Source organism: Globicephala melas, chromosome 13 (assembly GCF_963455315.2).
Source record: "Globicephala melas chromosome 13, mGloMel1.2, whole genome shotgun sequence".
Lineage (NCBI taxonomy): Eukaryota > Metazoa > Chordata > Mammalia > Artiodactyla > Delphinidae > Globicephala > Globicephala melas.
Genome location: NC_083326.1, coordinates 17,517,009 through 17,537,655, shown reverse-complemented (window position 1 = coordinate 17,537,655; position 20,647 = coordinate 17,517,009). Strand labels below are relative to the sequence as shown.

Genomic DNA, 20,647 nt, shown 5'->3' with positions numbered 1-20,647 from the left:
TGTGCACAAAGAGGCATCCCCTCTCTAGATTGCAAGCTCTTTGATAGCAGGATGACTTCCCCCGCTTAGGGCCTCCCATGATGATATAATGTATCCACAGAAGTCAGCTCAAAGATTGTGGAACGTAGCTGAAGTCCTAATTTGTCTATAGCCAACCAAGACCACATTAAATTTCCCCACGGTGCAAGGAGCAATGAGAGCCAGCATGGAGCCAGGGGCCTGGACTTGCGGACGTTGGTTTTGTTTCACTCAGTGTTATGTTGAGAATATCTCTCCTTGCCAATAAATATAGGGTATAATTTTTAGTGACCGACCCATATTCCATTACCATATTTTCAGATATTTTTGTTTTCAGGTTTTATTCATTTTTTCAAGGTAAATAACTAGAAGTAGAATTACTAACAAAACGACAATATTTTTAGAGCTTTTGCTGCACATTGCCAAATATGAAAGGTCTCTCCATTTACCTGTACCTGGGAGTCTATCAGTTGTGTAAGAGTATCTGGGGCTCCCACCCCCATCCCTACCCCATCCTTTTCAGCAGAACTCAGTATTCTTTTTCAGTTTTTGCCAATCTGATTCGTTTTTAAATCTCGTTTTATTTGGAATCAGGTTTAAACGAAACTTTTTGAAGGATTCTGAAGGGGAAAGGAAAATTTTGGAGGGTGGGCTGCCTTGAGGGACCTGTATGTGTGTGTCTGTGTCGGGGAGGGGGGCAGGAGAGAGAGAGAACTAGAGGAAGAGGGGAAAGGAAGGAAGGGAGGGAGGGAGGGAGGGAGGAAGAGGGAGAAGCGGGTGAGAGTGGTCCCAGTGCAGGAGGACGATACTTTTACCGCCTCCCCCCAACTTTCCCTGGCTTAGGAGTCTTGAGTCTGGTCTGTTCCCATCCGTCTGTCCCGTCCACATCTCCCTGGCTTACTTCCAACCCTGCAGCCAGGGTCCGGGGTTGGGATGTTGGCCGCCCTGCCCCACTGATGCCAGCCCTGGGTGGAACTCAGACTCAGACCATCTGTGGCCTCTGAATTTGTAGTTTGTGGGGAAGCTGTCTGCAAAAGAGCACGCAGAGCTGGGGCACTGCCTGCCTTCTCTATGATGTGAGAGGCCAACAGAAGAAAGGACCCTTCCCTGGGGACTTGCTGTGCCCATCCCTGAGGTCAGGCAGAGCCCTTGCCAGTCCTGACATGAGCAAGGGCTGCCGTGCCTTCTGAATATATAGGCTGGGATTTTGTCTGAATCACATGACGATGGCCCAGGTTTTCTTTTTCCCTCTTTGTTGCTTTTAATACATAAAATGAGCATGTGTTTATTTAAAACAGCTTTCAAACTTAAACAAATAATGACAGACTGTTCAAACAGACTTCGGAAATCACCCTAATCAGGATGTTTGAAAAAGCAAGAAGACTCTCCATGAAAGTAGCTTTAGGATCTTCAGTCCTGAAACAACAGGGTCTGCTCTGCACTTTAGAATCACAGATGGGCAAACCGTAGGAGCCAGATTCCATCTCAGGGGGTTTAAAGAATGCCCCTCAGCCCTACAACCTGACTTAATAATTTACGAGGAAGTAGAGTTGGGCGTGTGTTATCACCAGAACACATGACAGGTACGTTTGAATTCACAGTTTCTATAGAAATCACCGAGCATCTTCAGAACCAAAAGCTGACACTTTATAGAGGGAGCTAGTAAATTGTTTCTGGAAATTAGCAGGCTCGGTAGACCATCTGGAGGGAAGGGCAGTTTTAGGAGGGATGTAGCAGGTTAGCAAGAAGACAGGCCAGAGAACAAGGTACTGTTTCCACTAGTTCACACTCTGGGCCACATTTACAAATGGCTTCAGTCACCTACGTTTATCTTCACAACAACCAATTTTATGGGTGAAATAAATGAAGCTCAGGGTTGGGTAATTTGTTCAAGGTCATAAGCAATAAAACGTCAAACTGGGATTTCACCCAGACCCTGTCCCCCGAGTTCAGAGCTAATTCCCAGATCCCTGGGGCTGCGTCATCGTCTCTGTGCTCATTCTTTGGGTTAAGAGATGCGTCTTTAGCTCATTCCACTTTAGAAATGATTTTTTTCTTTATACTGCACATCAGAAATGGGCCATGAGGTCCATTAGAAGCATAGTTATTAATGTGAGGGGCTGGGTCTTGGGAGAGGGAATTATTCTGGCCCCAGAGAGTTGGGGGTATTTGGAGAGGCGTTTCTTCTCCTGCTGGTACTGTGCACCAGACAAAGCAGCCTGAGTTTGTCGCTGCTTCCTCCACTTTCCCAGGATGGCTCCTGGTCTGGAAAGGTCAGATGGCCTAGGCCTTAGCCTGTTTCATATTCTGCCACAGAAAACTCAATTGATAACTAAAGGGATGCTGGGTCCAACCACTGACCCCTCTCAACATCAAGCCAAATTGCATACTGCCCAGTGTTGGTACTCTGAGGAATTTGGGGTGCCCTTTGGCTGGGCTCTTGCGGGTTCCGGCCTGCCCATCCCTCAGGGAGAACAGCACAGAGGGGAGGGCTGTTAGACGTTTGCTGTTGTGTCTGTGGGATCCTGAGATGCACTTTGCAAGAGGCAGTTTCTCTAAATAGGTCCTGACCCCTTTCTGCCCCATTTATCCCACTTACATGTAGGGAAGGCGGGAGGTGTCTTGACAAACAGCCGTGAGTGTTAGCTCAGCTTTGCGCTAAGGGCACTAAGCACATATCTCATTTATGTCTACTGCCTTGCTTGCTAAGGCTCAAACTTTGAAAATGTTAACAATAGATTAAGAAAGAAGAAAACCCTTGCGCCCTCTCCTGGTAAAAGTTAATCTAGTACATCTGAAGGTACAGCTCACTCATGGGGAGAAGTTATTTGTCTAGACTAAGTAATCTTGTACTAATTCGACCAAAGCTGTTGACACACTAGATGGACCACTGGGTCTTCCTTGGGCCGTGATTACAGAGTTTCTTCCAAACCTTTCTTCGCCGGGCTCCTCAGCCTCAGCACTGTTGGCGCTTTGGGGTGGATAATTCTCTGTGGTAAGGGCTGTCCGGCGCCTTGTGGATACTGAACAGCATCCCTGGCTTCTACCCATTAGATGCCAACAGCACGCCCATCCCAGACCATGACTACCAAACATGTTTCTAGGCATCGCCAGATGTCCCCTGGGGGACAAGACCACCGCACTGAGACCCACTGCCCTAAACCCACGTCTGCCGGTTTTTTTTTTCTTTTTTTGGCTACACCTTGCAGCTTGCAGGATCTTAGTTCCCCGACCAGGGTTTGAATGCACGTCCTCGGCAGTGAAAGTGCCGGGTCCCACCCACTGGACCGCCAGGGAATTCCCTCGTTTGCCTTTTGTAAAAGGTGCCACTGGTCACAGGGCAACCAGTGAGGATGGCTCCACACAAACCTTTCGTGACTGTGGGGGGCAATTCTGATGATTGGTCAACTGAGTTCACCTCTGGGAATCTGTCTAAAAAAATCCAAACAAGTAGACAAGAATTTATGTATAAAGCTGTATCATAATGTTGTTTATGAGAGCAGAAGTTTAAAACAACCCAAATAAAGAACTGGTTAAATAAAGTACAGCATAGATATAGATATATAAACATATATTGTGGAATACTATGCAGTCATGAAAAATAATTGTGTAAGTTTATATTCAATAACATGAGAATATTCCCTAATGATGCCTTAAACTCTCGAGACTACTGCAAGATGTCCAGAGGTTTCTGTATACAAAAGGAATAATTTCAAGAAGGCCGAGTAAGCATCTAGGTGAAGTACTAGGCCAAACACAGAATTCAAACCAATGTTCGACTTCAGAAAACTTCACTCTTTAATTGAACAAACATTTCTCAAACACCTACATGTATCAAGACCACACATAGCACTGGAGAGACAAAGATGATACCTGGTCCCTCTACTGCAGTACTTGCCCCAAACAGACAAAAACACAGTAAACATCGTCAGACCCTCCTCCACACAGTGATGCGGGACGTCTCCGTATGTCACCATCTCCCATAGTGAAGGGCCTAACTGGAGCTACATCTTGTTTTCCTCTTCATGCCTGATTAACCACACCAAGGGGACATTTCACTTACTGCTTTATATATTCAGATATATTTAGAATTGTCCAGATACTCATTGGGCCCAAACATGGAATCTAATCCTCCCCAACAAATCTAAGAAATGAGCATTCAACGGTCTCAGCTTTTTTCCTACAGCACAAGAACAAAGAAAATGAATCCATAAGATGGGTATGAAGAATAAATAAAATAATGCATGTCAGGCATCTGTTTATATAGCAAGCACTCAATAAAGGAGTAGTTGGGTTTTTTTAAAAAATTATTTTTACAAATGGTCATGCTAGCTAAAATTGCAAAGCCTCCCGTATTTCTAACTGCCTTTGCTGTTTTATCTTTTCCCTTAGCACCTACCACTCTCTAATACACTATATGAAACATGTAGTTTTGTTTACTGTCTATCCTACTCCACTGGGTCAAAGCTTTTGCGCTTTTAGCCTATTTCATTCACTGCTGTATCTCTACAGTGTCTGGTATATAAGTAGGGTCTCAAAAAATATTTCCTGAATGAAAGTGAAAAGAGTGGGTCTGAAATCATTGCCCCCAAAGTGCGTTTGACCTTTCCCCTCACCCTCCTGAAGGTGCCCAGGCACTTCAGATGCCTTTCTCCCTGTCATCTGGCATTCTGTCTGTGCCGCTCTAATATTCTTTTCCTTCCCTCCTCTTCCCACTGCAGGATGCCTTTGTGGAGCTGTACGGTCCCAGCATGCGGCCTCTGTTTGATTTCTCCTGGCTGTCTCTGAAGGCACTGCTCAGTCTGGCCCTGGTGGGAGCTTGCATCACCCTGGGTGCCTATCTGGGCCATAAGTGAAGTCCACAAGCCGGCCACAAACACATATGCAAAAGGTTCACTAAAGCAGTAGAAATAATATGCATTGTCACTGATGTACCATGAAGCGAAGCTGTGGTCTCTTAAAAACAAAAACAAACCACCACCAACAACGAAAAAACAGCTTTCAGGCTCAACGTCGAATCAGCTACTTACTGCCAAAGGGAAATACAATTTATTTTTTACATTATTAAGAAAAATAAGATTTATTTATTTAAGACAGTCCCATTGAACATGTCTTTGGAAACCCTACTGCTAATTACTAAGCCCCACCTGGATGGCTCCACCTGGTCTCCTGTGCCTATAAACACGGATTTCTGTTCCATGTTGTTGGCCCAACTGACTCACCATCTGAAAAGCAAACAAATTGACAAAGGACTTGACTGTTCCAGAAGCCGGGTTTCTGGCTGCTGGAGGTTAGGAAGAAGGTGTTCGCTTTCTTTGCCTTTTTTTTTTTTTTTTTTTGCCCTGGAGGCTGTGTTCTTAATAGAGGGAAGGTACTTGGAGGGGAGACCATTCTTCCCTGGCCTGAAGAACAGGCACTTTGCATATGGTACACACCCGGTTGGAAGAAAACCATCGGAAACTTCAGATGGATTTGGTGTTTGCCAAGATCTCCACCCCGAAGGACAGTGACGGGAAAAATGCCCTTAAACCATAGGAAAGTATTTTTTTAAGCTACCAATTGTGCCGAGAAGCATTTTAGCAATTTATACAATATCATCCAGTACCTTAAGCCCCGACGTGTATATTCATATATTTTGGATACGCTCCCCTCCAAATACTGGCGCTGCCTGTGTATGAAACAGAATCCTCTGGAATGCGAGGAAGTGAACGTTTCGGTGACTTCTTCGGCCTCAGGAAGCATCAGGCCGCCACAAGTGCCTGCTTTTCCGCAAGAGGCCGCGGTCGGCTCTGCCTTGCCCCAGCTCGGAGACCTCGTCCTGGAACCCAGCCTGGCCACTCGCTGGCCTGCTCGAGGGCTTTTAAACAGAGCGGTGTGGTCTGCGAATGCCTGGAAGCTGACGGAGCTCAGAATCGCGCGGGCAAGGAAAGACGGCAGGAGGCCTGGTCCTGCTACCCTGGGGCCCCCTGGTTAGGCGCCTCTCCACGCGGAGCGTGGAACCCGGGAGCCAAGGCTCTTCGGGCGTTGATCACTGTGGAGGGAAGGAAACAGGCACTGCGCCTTTGCTCGCGGAGGGAGGTGGCGATGGCTGAGGAGCCCGCCCCCCAAGGGAGACGCTCGCGTGCGCCTTGGCTGTGCGGTTGCCAGCCTGCCTGTGCAGCTTAAAGCAAGATTTTAAAGACTTTGGGGAGGGTCATAAATCCTAAAGGAAGCGTTAAAATGGATTAACTGACCTATGTCTGTGGAATTACGATGTAAAACATTATCTTGTCATTGTAGTTTGGTTTTATTTGAAAAACCTGACGGAGGGGGGAGAAAAGTTCCAGGTGTGGAATGTGGGGATTATCTGTACATCCTGGGGCGTTAAAAAAGAAAAAAGAAAAAAAAAATCAGTGCTGGAAAACGCTAGAGAAGTAGCAAAAGAAGTGAAATCTCCAGTTCATAAACTAGAAATATTTTTTCAAGTTTAGAATCAGCCTTGAGACATACGTGGAATAACTGTGGCATTATTGCATTATATACCATTTATCTGTATTAACTTTGGAATGTACTCATGTTCAATGTTTAATGCTGTGGTTGATATTTCGAAAGCTGCTTTAAAAAAAAAGATTACATGCATCTCAGCATCTTTTTAAAAAATTGTATTTAGTTATGGCCTCTACACTATTTGTTAGCAAAAATGATCATTTTTTCCATTTGAGGTTTTTGGCTCTTAATTCTTTAAAAGCATTTCTGAGGAGGTGAGATAAGCCCTGGGTCTCAGCTACCTGAGAAAACCTGGAGCATGCTGGCCACCCAGCCACTTTGCTTGAACCGAGTTACGTCCACTTCCATGTCAACAGAATTATTTATTGTGAGGGACGTATCTGTTGTCCCTTTGACCTAGTTGCTTAGGTTTACTTGTCCTTGGCCAAATCAGAATTTAACTCACATCATTTAGGATTGCATACATGTTTGGTTAAACCCATGAGGTTCATTCGGCTGGAAAGCCAGATGGAAGATGACCAGGGGATTAAATTCTGGCTCCGATGGTTTGCCCTTTAGAGATGGTTTCCGTGCCCGTTTCCACGGAGACCTGTCTGGAGCCCTCCCACCCTCCTTCCATAGGGCCTTTCTCTGTGGCCGTCCTCAGGTCCTTCCTGAAATGCAGTGGCGCTTACGCCCCAGACGGAGAAAGCAAGAAACCCATGGTATGAAGCCAGACCTCCCTGGAGGGCCTCAGGGAACAGGACGATCAGACCTTTGAATGATTCTAATTTTTAAACAAAATATTATCTTATGAAAGGTTTACATTGTCAAAAGTGAGGAATATGGAATATCAAATTCTGTGCTGCTATCCTGCCAAGATCATTCTAATGGAGTCGGTTTGCAGTACACTCCAAGTGGCGAGATCCTCCAAGCTGCTTTAGAAGTAACCATGAAGAACACGGACATTTTTAATATAAAGCCTGTTTGTCTTTTGTTGTTGTTGTTGTTATTGTTCAAGCTGGGATTTGCAGAGTGTTCTAAAAATGTACATATAAAAAAGGTCACAGGGGCTAATTTCTGACTGGTTTCCTTTTGCTGTGGGGTTACATTATCTGGTTTTAATGATAAATGTTCCCGGTCACCTGACCCCAGAACTGTACAGTATTGTGGCTACACTCTCTCTAAGAGTAGTTGAAGTTGCATTTTTCTTGTTGTTAAAAACATGTTAGAAGCAATGAATGTATATAAAAGCCTCAACTAGTCATTTTTTTCTCCTCCTTTTTTGCATTGTCTCAATTACTTTGCAGTTGGACAGCAGAGACCCATTCCTACCTAACAGGTGTGGAGGAGGGATTCACACCTGAATTACCATCAGCGTGGTGCACATGTTGGCCCAGGTCAGGGTTCAATAGAGCACGTGCACTTTCCAAATGGAGGTCGAGGGCTCTAAAAAAAGCCACAAGGAGAAAAGCACCCAAGAACCTCCTGGGTCCTCCCAGGCCCTCGCCGCACAGACAGCCCGAAAGAGAGATCAAAATGACAGCTCGTATCTTCTGCAGCAAACAGCTCATCTCAGATTTTGCAGGCTTAAGATGTGGCTTAAAGTCACATTTCGAATGAAGGAAGCACTTTGCTATAGTTCAAGCCAAAAACCAACAGCCTCTGCCCCAGCTCACTTATCTCTGTCTGTTCAGATATGACCTTCCATTAAGATTTGACTTTATTTCATTAGAAAATGTTTATGCTTATCATTTAAAGACCTAGTCCTGGCCCAATGTGGGAAATTAGGAAGTGATCATAAATCAAGAGGAGTTCTAATAATCAGGATTAGACATAAATATGTAGGACAGTCCCAACACACGTCTGGGTGTTTTGCATCGAGGATCTATGGGATAAACAGAATTGCAAATTGTCTATATTGTAATTAAACTTACGCTAAAATGATGAACTTATACATGTGAACTTAAATTCTAATTTCGACTGTACTTCTAAGGCAGCGGCTGTTTTTATACTTCCTTATCACTTATAGTTAGTAATGGACACCTCCTCTATCAGAAAAAAACAGGAAGGGCTTGAAATGTAAGCCATTCTAAGGAAATTAGGGAGTCAGTTGAAATTCTATTCTGATCTTATTCTGTGGTGTCTTTTGCAGCCCAAACAAATGTGGTTACACACTTTTAAGAAATACAATTCTACATTGTTAAGCTTATGAAGGTTCCAATCAGATCTTTATTGTTATTCAATTTGAATCTTCCCAGGGATTTTTTTTTTTTTAATTATTATGGGACAAAGGACATTTGTTGCAGGGTTGGGAGGAAGAATTTTCAAATGAGCAAAACATTCCCAAGATTGGATCAGGGTGCGGAGGCTTTCAGAATAGCCAAGACTGTAGGATGTGAGATGCAAACAAGTGAAAACTTCACTAGGGTCAGTGTGATGCCTCCGTGAAGGACCTTATGCAACAAACAAGAAACATTTTCAAGCTCTATGGTATATTTAGCTTCTAGAGACAACAGGACAACTCAAAGTCCAGCTCTGTGCGGCAATGCAGATGAACCAAAACTCCTGTAAACATCTGCCATCAATGGTAAGGATTTCAGTTTCAAGCCTGGGCGTGTCTAATGGCCACTTAAACAATAAATTTGTAATTTTAACCAACAGGATATTTAATGAAAACCTTCTGGTTGGTAGGGACATCTATTTCTAAATACTTGTTATGCACAATACGGGGAGAAGAAAAGTGAGACTGAACTGGGTAAGTAATAATACAAGTTCCTTATCCTTACCCAAAGATTCATCCTGTTCCATGTCTGTGCTCATAGGACTGGCCTTAGACAACCATGAAATATGCATCCCACGGGGCACAAAGAAAACCAGATGGAGTATGAATGGTATTGCCCCAATTCATCATGACTACCCCAGAAAAATAACTGAAAGGCCGTATATATCCTATCGATGACAAGGTTGTTTTGGGTCCCAAGGTAAGCTCAGCAGACAGAAACACTTGTGGAAGATGGAAAGGCTTAATCAAAAAATCCCAGGATTGTTACTAAATATGACTATAGTATATTAGTAACTCTGTGTCCCTAGACCTTTTAGGGAATCTGCAGTGAGCCTTCCAGCCAGCTCATTTCATTAAGTTTTTGCCTCTGGGGTAGCATTTAAAGGAGTGATAGCCGATCACATTTCTTTGGAGGAAGCTTGTGTTTATTATACTATCTTCTTAAGTTTTCAACCAAGTTTTGCTTTTGTTTTGAGTTACTGGGATTATTTTTGTTTTCAATAAAAATAAGTGTATAAAAAGTGGTTTTGTATTGAAAGCTTTTGTTATCAAGATGTTCACACTTCTCCCTTCCATGGGCTGTTTTTAAGATGGACACTTCTTAGGGGTGGCTGATATCCTGCAACACTGTACACACACAAAAAACTATATGATAAGTGTACTTTAGATAGTTAAGATAAAGTAAGTCTCTGCTTGGCCAGCATTAAATATAATAGCATTTTCTTTGTATTGTTGGGGAAAGCCACACTGACATTCAACTTTCTCTGTCTGTCCAGTTAATATTGTGAAGAAAAATAAAGTACAGTGTGAGATATCGGTTGTGCCCTGGAATTGTTTGTGATGCGGTGATGTGATTTTGCCCTGTCATTCAAAGACCTTCTTAACAAGCCAGCAGAGCCACCGGGAGCCTGACTGGTTATGAAGCCCTGAAGGGACCAGGCTATGGGATTGCTCAACAGGTGAAGCCACCTTAGAAGGAGGTTTTGTTTCTTCATTACTAACCCTTCTGGTTTGGTTCAAGGTGGACGAGCCTTGAGTTCTACTCCCATTGTTGCTGCCGGGTGTACTCCCTCAGACCAAGTGAAGATCCCAACCTCTGTTCCATAAGATGAAAGATGGTATAAAAAGGAGAGAAAGAAGCTAAAAATTCTGGTTTGAAGTGCGCATTTTAAGATAACCAAAGCAGGGGCTTCCCTGGTGGCGCAGTGGTTGAGAATCTGCCTGCCAATGCAGGGGACACGGGTTCGAGCCCTGGTCTGGGAGGATCCCACATGCCGCGGAGCAACTAGGCCTATGAGCCACAACTACTGAGCCTGCGCGTCTGGAGCCTGTGCTCTGCAACAAGAGAGGCCGCGATAGTGAGAGGCCCGCGCACCGCGATGAAGAGTGGCCCCCGCTCAACGCAACTAGAGAAAGCCCTCGCACAGAAACGAAGACCCAACACAGCCAAAAATAAATTAATTAATTAATAAATTAATTAATTAAAAAAGAAGATAACCAAAGCAGTCACTTGTTTTGGAGCACAGAAATCCTAAATAGCCGGGCACCTATGTTTCCCTCTTATACTGCTACCCTAGGAAGGCATCAATCCTCCAAGGATCTTCCCTTCAACTCAATTAAAAGGACTCCGATAGCAGCATCTGCTGGCTGCCAGCCCTGTACACGTAACACCACCAGTTATTACCTTGGAAGGTGGGTATTGGCTTCTCCTATTTTATAGACGAAATCTGAGACTCATAAAAGTTAATATGCCCAAGTCCTCAAACCTCGTGAATTGCAAAGGCAGGATTTGAGCTTGTGGTCCGGCTGCCTCCCAGGCCCTTGCTTCTCTTCTCAATCAGTGGTCTTCAAACGGCTGCACATGGAGCCTTGGGGCACCACATTTGCAAGGGGTAAGCAAGCTTGGAGTGTTTAAAGGAATCAACGTTCTTGGCATTGCAGGGATGCTCTGTCCTGAGGTCAGGCCAGTTCTCATCTCCCACCTTCCCTTTCACAATCATCTGTCACAGCTCACAAAACAGAGGCGCACATAGAGGTCCCTCCCGGAATCTGGCTGTGAGGCACTGTACCCTGTGCTGGGCTCCCTTGCCCTGGCCACGGGGGCCAATCACACCCGTCTCTTCCCAACTCCAGCGAAGTCAAGTTTGGTAGCTTGAAATCGGCCGTGGTGGAAGTATTTACACCATGGAAACGAGCACAAGATACAAAATAGAGCTTTTTTCCCCCCTCTTGTTTCTTTTTCTTTTTTTTTCCCAGAGAGCCAATTTACCTGCACACCTCTGGGCACTGTCCTGGGGATTTAAAACCCTTCAGTTACCAAAAGGTATGATGTGAAATCCTTGGGCTGTATTAGACACTAATGACTGGGAAACGAATCCTTTTGCAAATCACTTCTCCAATTGGTTGCTTTCAACAAAGGTGAAAGAACACCTAGTCAAGAGGGCCACGTGTCAAGCTGGCAGGATATGGGTTTTTTTTTTTTTTAATATGATTTCAGAATATAACTCAGAAATCCAGAGTTGTGTAACATTACTGTACAAAACTCCTTCCACTCCCTCGTACTTGGTATGTGAACAGCTCTCCTCGAAGCTTACATCCATAAAAACAAAGAATGAGGGCTTCCCTGGTGGCGCAGTGGTTAAGAGTCCACCTGCCGATGCAGGGGACGTGGGTTCGTGCCCCAGTCCAGGAAGTTCCCACATGCCGTGGTGTGGCTGGGCCCGTGAGCCATGGCCGCTGAGCCTGTGCGTCCGGAGCCTGCGCTCTGCAACGGGAGAGGCCACAGCAGTGAGAGGCCCACGTACCGGAAAAAAACAAACAAACAAACAAACAATGGGTTTGATGGTGAACCCTAGCTCTTTCTAGTAACAGGTCATTTCTATTTATAGATACCTGTCCTTCTTGGTGGGGAGGGGGAGGATGATAAACCAGCCCCATTTATCTCATTAACACTTGTATTTCCAATAAAATTTAAAATTTAGATTTAATAACGGTTTATCAAAATGTGTAATATATTTGTACATTTTTATTAGTTGGGTAATAATAATAATTGTAATTATTCAATTATTCAACCTAGGAACAAAAAAGTAAAGCCTTATGGTCACAAAAATTCATAGTTTACTTTCGTTGTAGAAAGTTATGACAGGTTAACCAATTTTAAACTTTCAGTTGTAAGACATATCATATTAGGATAAAATGGAGGGTAGAAATATGAATTTTAGGGAAGAAAAGGAAAAATGTAAAACTTCCTGGGGTCAAAAAATAACTTGTTCCTGTTTTTTCATGTAATTGATGCTGAGTATTATGCATGATTATTGTTATGGTATTTAGATTCCACTGTCTATAATGAAAAAGTGGTGCAACAAAGTTATTTGTACAATGTCATTTGCTAAAATAACTTCTCAGACAAACTTGTTATTAGTATGTGTCAAAATTCTATTTCAAACTGGCCTCAATTCAGGGATTGTCAGAGACAATCCAGAGGGAAAAAAAGTGGTCCCACCACCAAAGAATGCCCAGAGCCTGACTGATGTGTCTTAAGATAGTGAACGGGGAAGCCTAACTTCTCAGGATTTCTTAATCCCATTAAAGTCTATCTGGAAGTTACTCAAGCATTTTATCAAGAATCATAATTACTTCACGGAAGGGGTTATAAATTACATCATACAAAAAAAGTTCTGCCACAGATAGTTTCGGGACAATTTTCTTTCCCATACTATTCACAATGCATTGGAAAGAAAATCCTTTGCAACTATTTATATTTAAATTTTAAAAGTTAAATGTCAACTTGAACATGTGGAAGGGTGGTAAATGCCTTTTCAAACTCCTTTTAATGGAACATCAGCAACTGCTGGAAGACTCCTGCCCTGCCTACCCCTCTAGGCATTCCCCCTGGACTTTATTGGAAGCTCCAAGATGGATGGGGGAGGGGCAGAGGATACATTCCCTCCCCCCAGGACCCAGCAGGTAATTGGGTAATGATAATTGTAATAAATATTCATTCCAGCAACAAAATAAATAAAAACAAAGCCTTAGAGTCACAAAAATTCAATTAAATGCACAGGCTCACTTCTGTCATAGAAAAGCATGAGAGGCTAGTCAATTTGAAATGTATTATTTTTGTTGCAAATCTGTGTTTTAAAATTCCTTTTTTTTTCTTTCCCATTAAAAACCCACAGAACTGCAGCTCATTGCCCATCTTACCCCACTTGTCATTTGTCTGTATGTCCTTGGTTGTATGCTCCTGTATCATTCTTAATCTATGCTGCTGAAATATCTGAGCGCACATCTATAAGGAAAGGCAACTCCCAAAGCAATCAGGGCCTGTTCTTTCCTTCTTTCTTTTCTCACCCCCTGGAGAACTCTGACTGTTCTCCTACAAGCTGATGAGTGGATCCAGTGGTCCAACAAACGTCTGTTGAGCTCTAGTCCTAGGACAGGTGTGCAACAGAGCTCTAGGATTTAGGAATTATTAAGACCCAGTCCTTAGCCTCAGGAACTCTCTATCTAGTGTCTTGTCTGTTTGGCTTTTTTTTTTTTTTTCCTTTTTTTCTTGATAAAATATTTATCAAGCCCAATTGAATAAGCTCCTTGTTTTCTGGGGTCATCTTACATCAATCAGGCTAACTTGCTATTTATATCACTACACATTCTCTTTCAAAGTGGGTTGTTTAGGGGCAGGTTCCCACAGACAAAAAAAAAGTAAACATTTCTCTCTTTCTAGCCAAGATTTGGAACTTTCTGTCTGAAACAACTGGCTTAGATGCTACGTAGCTGTGGATTTTTTTCCTGCATTCTCTCTCTGTTTTTCCAAACTTTTGAGCCCACTTCATCTCAGAGCCCAGCAAGCAGGAGGGAGTAGAAGCTGCAAAGACCGTGAGGAGAATTCAACAGCAAGTAGACCCAGGGAGGCTTTGATCTTCTCTCCCAAGGGGAACATCATCTCCTGTGTCCATGTGGAACTCCTCAGCCAGGGTACAAAAGAAAGAAAAGGAGGAATAAAATATTTATAGGAAAATTATTTCTCACAAGCAAGCATTTGTTCTAAAAGTTTTTAGAAATATAATTTGTCTCCTTCTTGGGTTTTTCTGTTTTTAATATGAGACACTTTCAAGTCCCCTAGTTGAGTTTCCAGGAAGCAATAATCCATGTTGCCTTGGGTGGAGTTTAGGAAGAAACTAGGTCTCAGGAGTGAAAATGTTTCCATTGAAATTGCCACATAGAACTCTTGCTGCTTCTTTAATGTTCTTGCATAATAAGGCCCCATTCCCTAGGGCAGGGTGGACCAGCTCTCCCCTGGCCCTCAGCTGTAGGACTCTCTGTCCTCTTTGAGACCCAGATGGACTCCTGGCCTCACTTACCCTCACCTACCAAGTCTTATCCAAACAGGAAACCTCTGGACCAGTGCCATCCAACAGAAATAAAATGTGAGCCACATTTGTGATTTTTCATCTTCCAGTAATCGCATTAAAAATTAAAAATAGTACATGGAATTAATTTTAATAACATTTTATTTAACCCAATATATCAACATATAATCAATATGAAAATGACTGAGGTCATTTCCATCCTTTTTTATATGAAGTCTTTGAAATTGGTGTGGAATTGACAGCTGGAGCACATCTCAATTCAAATGAGCCAGATTTCAAGGGCTCAATCTCCGCACGGGGCTGGTGGCTGCCACGTTGAATGGCTCCACTCTAGACTCCGTGTACGGATGTTTTAGCGCCCACACACGAACAACATGCCTGTAAAATGCCTTCCTCTGTCTGCCCCCATTTCCCCTACCCCCATGCTAATTAAGTTGGGAAGGCTGAAAAGCATCTTTCTCTCCGACTGCCTCTGTTAGGGGAACCACTGACGGAAACCGCCCGCCCTGGCCAGGCACAAAAGCAACCACTTGCATGAGTTACTTTACACCAGGAGCTCCTGGTAAGGAACGCGGAACTAACAAGCTACCACCAACAGAAGAATTTCAGAAAAGTCCAAAGGAGAGAGGACACGCCAGTCCATATGTCCTACCAACTCCCAGGATCTTCCTCGCTGGAATCCATCTTGGCTGAGCGATGTGCACGCCACCAGGAAGGACCCTGAGTCAAACTACGGGCCAAGCAAGATGACTGGCCAGAGACAACCCGGAAACGAACCCCATTACCATGAAACCTGAGACCGCGAGCCACGTGGCAGAGCAGTCCTGCTGGGTTCACTCACCCTGCTGCTCTCCGCCCAGGCGCCCCTTCCAAATAAAATCTCTTGCTTTGTCAGCGCGTGTGTCTCCTCGGACAGTTCATTTCTGAGTGTTAGGCAACGGCCCACTCTCAGGCAGGCCCTGGAAGGGGTCCCCCTTCCTGCAACACCTCAAACCCTCTTTTCCAGACTTTCCCAAAAGAATTCTTACTTTTGAAACATCTGCTGTTAGGTCAGAAGGGAAACCAGATTGCGGTATGTTCAATGAAAGTTATTTCAAGCCCTAATGGTGGGCTTCGAACACTTGCTATCAGAAGATCTGGATTCAAATTGTGGCTGGCTAGAAGTAGGAGCTTGGGTAAAGCATTCCACCTCTTTGAACCTTAGGTTTCTCCTCAATTCAGCAGAACTGCACCGTTTGTCCTGTCATGTCCTACCAACCTGCTGAGGCAGCGGCGTGAAGATCAAAATGGTGAATGTGAAGGGGCTGAGGTGCCACCCAAAATAGAAAATCACATTATTTATTATTCCAAACTATTAAAGGCTGTGCAGCCACGGAAAATAACGGCCCGCAATATTTACAAAGACAGAGTAAGGATTTATATTAGGAAGCTGAATCAAAGTAGCAAATTCCTATAATTACCTACAAGGTCAACAATTTTCTTAATTATTCCCAAACCTTGACTTTTCATTTCTATTTACTGAGAGAGACACAGAAAGGGAGAGAATGATACATGACCCCCAGGATAATAATCAACTGTGGTCCTTGGAGACAGGTACTCATCATGAGAATCCATCTTGATAATGCCTAGCTATAAACTTAGTAACGATCTTGACAATGACACTGCAGAGAACATTGCACGTGGACCTTATTTTCAAAGACCAACAATTTGGGACGTCTGTGGAGAGTTCCTGCAATACCTCTACCCCATAACCGCCTGGATAGTTCCTTGCCCCGATAGCTTTCAGATTAGTAACATTAGCTTCTAACATTTCCCATGACACCACTTAAAATTTACCTTCTCGGGCTTCCCTGGTGGCACAGTGGTTGGGAGTCCGCCTGCCGATGAAGGAGACACAGGTTCGTGCCCCGGTCTAGGAAGATCCCACATGCTGCGGAGTGGCTGGGCCCATGAGCCATGGCCGCTGAGCCTGCGCATCCACAGCCTGTGCTCCGCAACGGGAGAGGCCACAGCAGTGAGAGGCCTGCATACCACAAAAAAAAAAAAAAAAAAAAAAAAAAAAAATTTACCTTCTCATTGTTTTCTTTAAAGTGAGATCTGCGTGCAGGGGACTAGGGAAATATGCTGTCTTCATTCCTAAATGGTTCTCTGCCCAGTGTTACTTAAAAACAAAATTCCAGTTTTGGACTTTTCCCATTTGCCTTCACTAATTACTTCCCCTATGTTCTACCCAGTGGTACCACAACTAATTCAAGTTCGAACAGAATTTAGTCATTATGTCGTCACACTCATCCCCTACTCGTGGGGAGGCTGTGTACATACACTCCACAAAGACAGAAACCAAGAAGTGTCTTGGGCTTCCCTCAGCCACAGTTGTTGTCACTCTGATCTGTTCACATGTGACCAAATTCATCCATGCCCATGTCCACGAGCACAGAGCATGTTCTTACTCTGAAATCCACACCCGCCAGTTGCCTACTTCACAGCCACACGGCTTGGTGACATTTTTCATTCGCCACTGTCACATTATCTGAGTGCCTTAGGTGCACCTGCAGCCCTTCAAATGCCACCAAGATCGTGGCTGTGCGGAGCTGGAACGCAGGACTTCAGTCACACGTCTGTGGGTCCCCAAAGCCTTCTGGGATAAAGGACTCAGAAGCAACTCCTTGGGTTCCAGCAATCCTAAGATGCTGTACCATAATTTCTAAGAGATGCAGCCACTTCCAACCACGCCAAGTTGGCTTAGTGCAGTGTAGTGGGATCCAGCCCTGGCTCTCATAATATGACTTTATAAAACACATGATAAAACCATCTACGATTTACCTGACATCCACTTTGTTAAGTGCCTTAAATACACTGTCTTATTTAAACTGTCGCAGCAGACCTATGAGGTGGGTACCATTATCGTTGCACTTTATAGGTCCCACTGTGTTAAAATCAAGGTGTCGTCAGAGCCATGTTCCTTCTGGCAGCTCTAGGGGGACTCCACTTCCTTGCCTTCTCCAGCTTCTAGAAGCCTCCCACATCCTTGGCTCATGGCCCCTTCTTTGCATCATTCCAACCTCATCACACCCCTCTCTCACTCTCACTTTCTTGCATTCCTCTCATAAGCACCCTATGATGACACTGGACCCACCCGGACAACCCAGGATTCTCCCCATCTCAAGAGCCTTAACTTAATCACACGTGCAAAGTCCGTTTTACCATATAAGGTGACATATTCATACATTCCAGAGATTAGCATGTGGACGTCTCGGGAGGGTGTGGGGGGGTGTCATCATTCAGCCTACCACAGTAGAAACCAGGGTTCAGAGAGGTCAATTTATTTTCACAAAGCATCACAGCTCATAGTAGTGGAGCTGAGGTTTGAGTTTTCCAACTACATCAGACTTCCCTTTCTGAGTTCACCAGTAATGCCTTCGAGGCCAAACTCAGCACAGTGTCATAAGTGTAAAGTATAATCCTCACCCCTGCACTTCCCCAGTCATGTGGGTCCCCACGACCGCCAGCCCGCACGGTCAGCTCCCAGCCATCCACGTGCCTCGATCCAGAAGCCCCGGCGTTCAGGGAGACCATCATCTGCAGGGTCAAGGTCTGGTGCCAGAGCTGCCCCTCTTCAAAGCTCAGCCTTTACTTCCCAGCCACAGCCCAGCCGTTTCCTCTGGTTTCATTTCATCTTGCTTCCTGTGCATCTTCCGTGCACACCTCACTCCCACTCCAGAGCCTTTAAGATTCTTCCCATGCTCTGTCCTCAGAGCACACAGGGATAATGCCTTTTCTACAGATGGTTCTCTCTCCATCTCCTCATTAAAATACATCAGGAGTTAGGAAGAATATCTGGTTTAACTGATAATCATTTCCAAGGAGCATGGATGCACTAGACCCTGGCTGGTCAGGGTGCTGCGGACTAGAAGACCCATTCCAAAAACCGCATAGCACATGTCCAGGCTGAGTGTGGGCAGGAGAGGGGCTCACCTTGAGAGGAGGAAGATGCTCTTGACATTGCCAGCAAGGCCTTGCCTTCTGTGCTACTTTAACCCTCCTTCTTGACTATGAGAGAACTCCGGGAGCCCTTGCTCAGCCATGCCGGGCAGAATTACAAGAGACCAGAATACTACTGTTGGGTTTGCTAATCCTCCAACCTCTGGGCTCTGACCCTTATCTGCCCCGCCCTGTGGTATTTGATGGGTGCTCTGTGCCTCATCTGTTCTTCTTGGACTTGGTCTCCTGTTTTCTGAGTCCTCCCCAGTTGGTCTGCTATTCTGGGATGCACCTTCTTATCATGTAATTCACCAGATACACTGGCCAGAAGTTCTTTCACTGTCCCAATACTCGGTGTCTGTTCGATAAAAATCACACCCAAGGGGCACATCAGCCTTTTATGGTGTCTTCGTCAACAAGTCTAAGCCCCAGAGTTAGAGAAACACAACTCACTGTGACAAGAGAAGATGCCTTGCTGCTTTCTTTGGTGTTTCCTTTTTGCACGTGGGTAGGCAAGGGCTCGCTGGAACACAAGGAGCGGTATTCATTACAAAGAGGAAGTTAATAAGAGCTACGGTGAGCCCAGATTCTTTCTTTTATCTTCTCTCTATACCATGGTTTGGTTAGCTTTTGAAATAATTGCAGATCAATTTCACTTAATTAATAACTTAAAACAGTGGTCCAGAATCCCCTTTGATCTCCATTGGGATAAATTCCTTGTATCCAAGGGAGCCTAGCAGGAAAGGTGGCTCTCAGAGGAGTTTCTGGGCCCCTCCTCTGGACGGACCTTCTTCAAGAGTCCCCAAGTCCTGGACTCCCCGTCTCTAGTGCTCTGTGGCTCTTTGCATTTGGTTTCTGCACCTGAGCAAGGCTTCAGCCCTGCCACCCAAGGTGAATTCTTGTCCGCAGTGAGATCTCACACCAGGCACTGCATAAATCCTGGACACAGTTGAGTGAGAGAGACATTTATTGTCTGTTTTGGCTCTAAGTGAAGCTAAGAGTCTATGAAGAACATTTGGGACACACGTGTGTGGTAAGTCTCTAGCACTGTCTTCCCACCCTGAGTCTGACCAATGATGCTAACTGACCGTGGATGTTACAATGATGGGTCCTGTGACTCCCCGGCCTTCTCATGTAATTGATTCCAGTTTTCCGAGTGTCTTTAGTAGCATAACAATATTACTAACACAATCTAGGATAGGGAATAAATAAAGCAATGTTTCTCCAAAAATTAATCCAGACTTCCTTTTTCTTGTGAAATTCACAGGTCACTAAAAGCAGGAAAAATAATTTAGACATAATTAACTATAACAGGTTGATTGAGCATCTCCAAAAAGAATCAGTGTTTTTATACCGCAAGACCATCATTATATTAGATTCCTTTGCTTGCAAAAATCAAATATGCATTTGATGTAGAAATTTTAAAAATCAAGATCGAAATATAGGATATCCTCAGGATTCCAAAAGAGCCAAGAAATATATTTTTCGTAAATTCCTGGGAATCCTTGGAAAAGTCATTTAACCTCTTTGGGTCTCAGTTTCTTAAAATTCAGCAAAGATGAAGTCCCTCTCTGGCTAATGTCTGAGGCAGCGCCATTCAACAGAACTTTCTGTGATGACAGAAATGTCCTATATCTGAACTGTCCGATACAGCAGCCACCTTGAGCACCTGAAATGCATCTAGTGTGACCAAGGAACTAAATTTTAAATTTCATTTAATTTTATTTCGTTTAAATTTAAATAGCCACATGTGGCTAGTAGCTATGTGTTGGACAGGGCAACTCTAAGGGGTCCAAACTGACATAAGGAAAATTACAAGTGAGGTAAAGGCTGACGTTCTGGGACTGAGTGGCCTTGGGTCTACGATTAGCTATTACGACTACAGGGCGCTATGCCTCTGCTCTCAGACACTTCCAGCTGAGCAAGGAAGGGAAGGCTGCGAGGCCCAGTAAACCACACGCTTGCTTTATGACGGCGAGCCCACTTAGCATCCAGTGGAGAAAGGAGAGAGGAACTGGGTGAGCACTTT

The 20,647-nt window shown here is 44.4% G+C and overlaps 1 protein-coding gene across 2 annotated transcripts in view; it reads left to right on the top strand.

Moving 5' to 3' along the window:
- The window catches only part of BCL2 (BCL2 apoptosis regulator), a 182,649-nt gene extending 172,582 nt beyond the window's left edge, over positions 1 to 10,067 (top strand). Inside the window, exon 3 of one of the 2 annotated variants that reach the window (XM_030868121.2) lies at positions 4,740 to 10,067. In XM_030868121.2, coding sequence (XP_030723981.1) covers positions 4,740 to 4,874 — 135 coding nt within the window. In that variant the 3' untranslated portion in view covers positions 4,875 to 10,067. The remainder of the gene's footprint in view (positions 1 to 4,739) is intronic. The other variant, XM_060310727.1, reaches the window with a different exon arrangement.
- The last annotated feature ends 10,580 nt before the right edge of the window (positions 10,068 to 20,647 follow it).